General features: G+C 34.6%; 1 protein-coding gene across 1 annotated transcript; it reads left to right on the plus strand.

Moving 5' to 3' along the window:
• The first annotated feature begins 406 nt into the window (after positions 1-406).
• On the plus strand, positions 407-1,688 carry LOC122049268 (transcription factor WRKY19-like). The gene is made up of 3 exons (XM_042610676.1): positions 407-855; positions 933-1,067; positions 1,180-1,688. The coding sequence occupies exons 1-3, from the start codon at positions 617-619 to the stop codon at positions 1,553-1,555; spliced, it is 750 nt and encodes a 249-aa protein (XP_042466610.1). The 5' UTR covers positions 407-616; the 3' UTR covers positions 1,556-1,688.
• The last annotated feature ends 5,863 nt before the right edge of the window (positions 1,689-7,551 follow it).

Below are 7,551 nucleotides of genomic sequence, written 5' to 3' on the forward strand. Positions count from 1 at the left end.
CATAAATTTTAGATTTTTAGGATGCTTATCAAGTATTTTTGATAAAGAAAAAAATCTTTAATAATCATTTTAAAAAACTTCAAAAGTGTAAAATTACTAATTTGATGTCAATCTAGGTAGACTTTTATAGTTTTTAATTATTTTTAAAAATATTTGACAATGATCAGTCAATTGGAATTATTATTTTTTGTTGACCGGTCAAAGTACGCCTTTGGAAATTTTAGAAAGATAAGTGGGCCTTTGTGAGAATATACTCAATTACGTAACGTAAGCAGTGAGGCAGAACTGTGACGTCACAACGCTACCCCTTTCACATACCCATTCACCCACCCCTCATTCCCTGGTTTGAAGATTCTGAAGCTTGGCATTTTCCAACGATTTGGATATAATCGCAGTCAAATCTTGGAGCAATCAACCATCTCTCGGGACCAAAGGCCAGTCTTTTGGACGGCGTGGAACGAGAACAAGATGGCGACGGCGACGACGACGGCCATGAAAATGATCTCGCCGTCAAACTGAGTGACCAACTCAGTCAAGCTTTCTGCACTACTATAAGACCTCCCGTTCTTTTAGAGGCTTCGGAGCCTTTCTTCTGGAGAATAGGAGAAGGAGAGTAATGGAGAAAGGCTTGGGGAAGGAACAGCGAGACCTGCTACTGGACGAGCTCGCTCGACTTCAGGAACTGGCGAGGCTTGTGGAAGTCGAGCTCATTCTTCACTTTTCCAGCGAATCCTGTCATTTGCTGCTGCAAGAGATGCTTACAGCGATAGACAAGTCGATTTCCTTGGTCAAATCGAGCCACCCGGAGGTCGCCGGAGAGTGCCTTCGTTCCGCCGGCAAGATTCCCAAGAAGAGGTCCGATCCATTCGATAGAGACGGTGTCAATCGATAGCCCATCGTAATTTGTAAAATTTATGCGTATCTATGGACAGGAAGATAATGCCCAAGTGGACGAAAGAAGTGCGAGTGGATTCCGGCGCTGTTGAAGGAGTCGAATCCCCCGTCGGCGACGGCTGTAGCTGGAGGAAGTACGGGCAAAAGGGCATCCTCGGAGCCAAGCACCCAAGGTCTGCTGCAAACCATCATCGTTCTCAAGATCGGAACTTTTCCGTAAATTGTGGAGCAAGAAAACAGAGTGATGAAAAAAGGTGGGATTTTTATCGATCGTTCTCTTTGCAGATGCTACTTCAGGTGCAGGCATCGCGCGACTCAGGGCTGCCCGGCGACCAAGCAAGTGCAGCGATCCGACGGCGACCCGCTGCTCTTCCGCGTCATCTACCACGGCGAGCATACTTGCCATCAAGCGGCGGAGCAGCAGCGGAGCCGAGACTTGCTCTCGAGCTTCCGGACCGGGCTCACAGTTCAAACAGAGGACTTGGTGCCGACGACTCCGGATAACAGCAACTGCGGCATCAGCAGGCCCTCTCCGACCTTACCGTCGCCGGCGGCCGGCGATGCCGGAGTTAATTCCGATGTGAATTGGCCTTCTTGGGACACGGACTGGATGCTCCAAGAGCTGGACTACTTCGAGGCTGATTTGTCAAGCTTGTTCTAATATCGATAGCGACAATTTACCAAAAGTAAAAGGGCGTATCTTAAATATGATATTTACCCAAAGTTATATGGTAATTTTGTTTATATCAGGACGCAGATAAAAAATAAAATTTTCCTTTTACTTGTCCTATCAACTTGCCAGTCTCCTTTTCTCAATTATTATTTTCCAAACATCTAAATCATATTTCTAATTAAAATATTTTTTTTTTATTCGGATACATGTTCTCTCAGCCTCTCTCTCCCTCCATCTCTTTGCCTGGTCTTATAAACATGAAACGATCATAAACCTCTTGTTGTTTGACAGGATTGTAAAAGACTATTTAAGATTTAGAGATATTGTTATAAGAGTTTCAAAAGAAGAGTTTAAAGGACAACAACAGTTAAGAACGTCGGCGTTGAAGGATAAATTTCTAGCAAGAGTGAAATGAGTAGAAGAATATAGTTAAAAGTTTAGTGATGTATGTATAAATTTACTACTATAAAATAAGGTTGTGATGTAAAAAAAAAATTATAGTTAGGTAGCAAAGGGTAATGACAGAAATCGTATTTATGGTTTCATTGGATGTGGGAAATAAATATTCAATAACACCTGCAATATGATATACTCCAATACTTAATCAATTTTTGCAAGGTGCTCCACTGTGATGTTAGATTTTAGCTAAACCTTGCTCAAGCATGTTAGGTTGAAATGGTAGGCATCAACACGGTGGGCTCGATATGTGATCATATCAGGCCCACTTTCTTCTTTGATCCAAATTTTGGTTTGATACCATATCTACCTTCTTCTCGCTCAACCCTTCATAGTGATTAGGAATTTGCATGAATCCAATTACCCTAGGTCCATCAATGTGTTTTGACCAAAATCCACTTATGGTCCTAAACTTGTTTGATTACACCCATTTAACGTGTTGTTAGTTTCAGTAGTTGTAAGGAGTTAAATTGTGCTATCCATTACTTCTTTAGGTCTCTCAACAGTGGTCCAATGTTATAAGAAGTTTCTGTTTCAATACGGGTCTGATATATGATTATATCAGGTCCAACGTGATCTTTGGTTAAAACTTTGCTTTTACACCATATATGTCTTTTCTTCGCTCAACCCTTCCTAATGGTTGAAATTATGCAAAATTGCAAAAACCCTAGGTCCATATCAGTCGGATTGTGTCGCAACCACTGATAAATTATAAAAATCTAATATGTACGTCATATATTTTTTCTTTGCTAAATTAGTATGCACAACAATACTTGATTATGTAGTTGTAAATTTGCTAAATTAGTTTATAATTTATTTATCAGGGATGATCATATAGCTGAAGAAATTCTCTCTGAGATATGGAATACACTTGATGTAAATTCTTGCATTGGACATGGAGCTAATGTAGGAGAATTATCTAGAATAAATATTTCATCTTTAGAATATAGTGGTGTGCAGAACACAAATAGAAATATAAGTAGTAATTTGACATTTGATCTAAATAAAGAAGCAAGTATTCTAGAAGATGAGATTCTGAATCCTTGTATAACACTTGCTGATTACTTTGAGACTACTTGGTAAAATATATATATTAATTTGTTAAAATTTTAATTTATTTATTTAATAATTTATTTATTTATTTTATTTATATATTACTCCTTTTTTAATATTATAAAAATATATTTTATATTTTATTGATATATTCCACTTCATTATATGATTTTTTTTATTCTATATAATCTATTTTATTTTTCTTTAATTTTAATTTTAATATTAATTATTTTTTTTCCTAATTTTCTAAAAATTTATTTTATTTATTTAATACTTTATCCATTTATTTTATTCTATATATTCCTCCTTTTTAATATTATAAAAATATATTTTATATTTTATATTTTATATTTTATAGATATATTTAACTTCATTTTATGATTTTTTTAATCTATGTACTCTACTTTTTCCTATTTTATTTTTCTTTAATATATATATATATATATATAAAATTTGGCTTTTTCTTAATTTGTTAAAATTTTAATTTATTTGTTTAATATTTTATCTATTTATTTTATTCTATATATTACTCCTTTTTTAATATTATATAAATGTATTTTATATTTTATAGATATATTTCACTTCATTATATGATTTTGTTTATTCTATATATCTATTTTTTTTCTATTTTCTTTTTCTTTAATTTTATTTTTAATATTAATGACTTTTCTATTTTTTTAATTTTAATTAATTAATTTAATACTTTATCTATTTATTTTATTCTATATATTACTCCTTTTTAGGGTATTTGAATTTCATATTACATAGGAAGATTTGAGAGAGGCGAAGCTATGGATTTTAATTAACATCATTTAATTTACAAAAACAACACCCACTAATTTATTTTTAAGTCAAAACTTAGTTAGAGATTTAATCTATGTTACAATACTATTAAAAATTTTCTATCCTACGCTATAGACTTGAAACCCATTGTTAGACCTAGTGAATTGGAATTTATATACTAATTCACAACCCGTAGCAAATTTTTAGTTTATAGAAGGGAGATGTGGTCTCAAGTTTTAGAAACCTATCAGGCCAACGTTGGGCCTGATATGGTACCATATCAAACCTAACGTGGGCCTGATATTATACCATATCAGGCCCACATTAGGCCTAATAGTATTCCATATCAGGCCCACAATGAGGTTGAAATTTTTCGCAACGTTCGATCACCTCTAGAGAGCTTTAAATCAATAATGGATAACACTATTAGAGTTCTTGCAATACCAGAAACTCACAAGATTTGAAATGGGTGCAATCAGAGGTGTTTAGGTCCATTAGTAGATTTTGACCAAAACCCACTAATAGCTCTACGGTACTTGGATTTATTTAATATCACGTTCCCTATGAAGGTTTGAAAGAGGAGAAGCTATATATGATGTCAACACTTAGTTATAACTATTACAAATGAAGTTCTTGCTCTGTGCCAGTTGACACAGAACATGTGAATCTTATGGATTTTAATGAACACTATTTAAGTTACAAACACAACAACCACCAATTTATTTTTAAGTCAAAACTTAGTTAGAGATTAAAGCTATGTTACAATACTATTAAAAATTTCCTATCCCACGCTGCAAACTTAAAACTCATTGTCGGACCTAGCCTATTGGAATTTCTATACTAATTCACAACCCGTAGTAAGTTTTTAGTTTATAGAAGGGAGAGATGGTCTCAAGTTTTTGACATCAGGATCAGAAACTTGGTAATGATTAGTTGAACAAAGCGGCCAAGGTCCCAACCTATCAGGTCAACATTGGGCCAACATGGGCCTAATATTATACCATATCAGGCCCATGTTGGGTCTGATAATATTCCATATCAGGCCCATAATGAGGTTGAAATTTTTTCCAACGTTCGATCACCTCTAGAGAGCTTTAAATCAGTATTGGATAGCACCGTTGGAGTTTTTGCAATACCAGAAACTCACAAAACTTGAAATGAGTGTAATCAGAGGTGTCTAGGTCCATTAGTGGTTTTTTACTAAAATCTACTGATAGCCCTATAGTACTTGGATTTATTTAAAATTATGTTCTCTATGAAAGTTTGAGAGAGGAGAAGCTATTTATGGTATCAAAACTTAGTTATAACTACTACAAATGAAGTTCTTGCTCCGTGCCAGTTGGCACAGAACATGTGAACCTTATGAATTTTAATGAACATCATTTAAGTTACAAAAACAACACTAACCAATTTATTTTTAAGTCAAAATTTAGTTAGAAATAGAAGATATGTTACAATACTATTAGAAATTTCCTATCCCACGCTATAAACTTAAAACTTATTGTTGGACCTAGCCTATTGGAATTTCTATACTAATTCATAACCAGTAGTAAGTTTTTAGTTTATAAAAAGGAGAGATGGTCTCAAGTTTTTGATATCGGGGTCAGAAACTTAGTAGTGATCAGTTGAACAAAGTGGCCAAGGTCCCAACCTATCAGGCCAACGTTGGGCATGATTTGACACCATATCGACCCAACGTGGGCCCGATATTATATCATATTAGGCTTACATTGGGCCTAATAGTAATCCATATCAGGTCCATAATGAGGCTAAAATTTTTCACAACGTTTGATCACCTCTAGAGAGCTTTACATCTGTTGGAGTGTATACTAAAAGCCTAGCTTTTGTAAACATTTATTTTTAAAATAAAAGAATCACATTGGTCAATATATACATTTATTTGTTAAATGTAATTGTTCAATTAATTTATATAGTAGACAACATGGTATGTGGTGTCACACACAGAAGATCATGTTGACAGTTCTTTATAAATTATAAACAGTTGCTCACGACTAAGATGGAAAGGAACAAACCATCGAAATGATCGTAGTGTAATTAAGCATTAGTTTATCTTGATTAATAAATTACACTGGTACACTCTAAGTGTATTGAGTAGGACCATTTAGGTAAGTTCTTTTTGTACTGATTTAGTAAAAGAATTAAACCTTAGTTATTATGGAAGTGTGTGCTCTTAATCCTAATATAATAACAAGCACATATATTTAATATTTATTTCTTTGACTTATCAAAGGGTGAGGTTTAGCTCGATAAATCAATATGCCCGATAAGTTGGGAAATGATATTACTTATAGTGTGTGTTGTTGATTATTGAAGGAATCTGTGTCCTAGTTATCTAGGTTGAGAATGTCCCCAAGAGGAGCTCATAAGGATTGTCATGTTAAACCCTGCAGGTGGACTTAGTCCGACATGACAATAAAGTTGAGTGGTACTACTCTTGGAGCTAGATATTAATTAAGTAAGTTGTCAGTAACTTACTTAATTAGTGGACATTCGTAATCTTAAACATAGGGAGACTAACACACTCATGATAAGAAGGAGCCCATAATGTAATTTGGGATTGGTGCGGTAGTGCGATAATAACTCTCTAGTGGAATGAGTTGTTATCGATGAACTTGAGTTGTGTGTTCGGAGCAAACACGGGATACTCAAGCTCATCGGAAGGCCAAAACCAATTTCTCCTCTAGGTCCCTGTCGTAGCCTCATTAAAGCCTCAAGTTCATCCAAATAAAGACCCATCTTGGTGTCCAAGAAGGGGGCCGACCCAATGCTTGGTGACCAAGCAAGGGTCACCAAGCATTGGGTCGGCCACATCCTCTTTATAGGGGCCAACCCTATTGCTTGGTGACCAAGCATGTAGGGGCCGGCCAAGATTAAATTCAAATAGGAGGGGTGATTTGAATTTTTAAAATCTTCTCTTTGAAGAAAACTACAAGTTTTAAAAGAGAGATTTTAAATTTAAAAACTTTCCTTATTTGAATTAGGCCACATGTTTTAAAAGAGAATTTAAAAGTTTTAAAACTTTCCTTTTTTAACCATCTTCATGGTTGAGAAAAAAAAAAAGGAAGAGAAGTTTTAAAATTTAAATTTTCTATCACCATGTTAAAAAAGGAAATTTTATAAGAGAAATTTTAAATTTTAAAATATGGTTTTAATTTTTAGAACTTTCCTTTTTTAACTCCTACTTTAGGAAAGAGAGCTTGTAAAATTTTATAAGAGTTTTTATTTTTGTACAATTTTATTAAAAAAAATTATTTCCTTCCTCTTATAGGGGCCGACCACCCTTGCTTGGTGCCCAAGCAATGTGGCCGACCAAAACAAAAAATTAAAATCATCATCAATTAATTTTGGCGATTGATTCAATCAAGAGGAAAGAAAAGGAAAAATTAAAAGGGAAAAGAAAAATTAGAGGAAGATTTTAATTTTTGTAAAAATTCTTCCCTTATTTGCCTTGGACAACTAATATAAAAGAAGGAGTGAGGGGGCTTCATGAGATACAACTCTTATTATTTTGCTTGGTGATTTCTTGGTGGCCGGCCCCTTCTTCTCCCTTTCCCTTTGCTCTCTTCTCCTTGGTGGTGGTGGTGGCCGGATTTTAGAAGAAGAGGAAAAAGCTTTTGGGTGGTGTTCATCTTGGAGGATCGTCACCAACACGACGTCCAAGGCGAGGGGAG

Source organism: Zingiber officinale, chromosome 2B (genome assembly GCF_018446385.1).
Source record: "Zingiber officinale cultivar Zhangliang chromosome 2B, Zo_v1.1, whole genome shotgun sequence".
Lineage (NCBI taxonomy): Eukaryota > Viridiplantae > Streptophyta > Magnoliopsida > Zingiberales > Zingiberaceae > Zingiber > Zingiber officinale.

What these genes read in the sequence shown, in the direction of transcription:
- LOC122049268 (XM_042610676.1), top strand. Translation starts at nt 617, where the DNA reads ATGGAGAAAGGCTTGGGGAAGGAACAGCGAGACCTGCTACTGGACGAG. An exon ending in GGCAAGATTCCCAAGAAGAG is followed by an intron (nt 856 to 932) that starts GTCCGATCCATT and finishes ATCTATGGACAG; the next exon opens with GAAGATAATGCCCAAGTGGA. An exon ending in CTCGGAGCCAAGCACCCAAG is followed by an intron (nt 1,068 to 1,179) that starts GTCTGCTGCAAA and finishes TTCTCTTTGCAG; the next exon opens with ATGCTACTTCAGGTGCAGGC.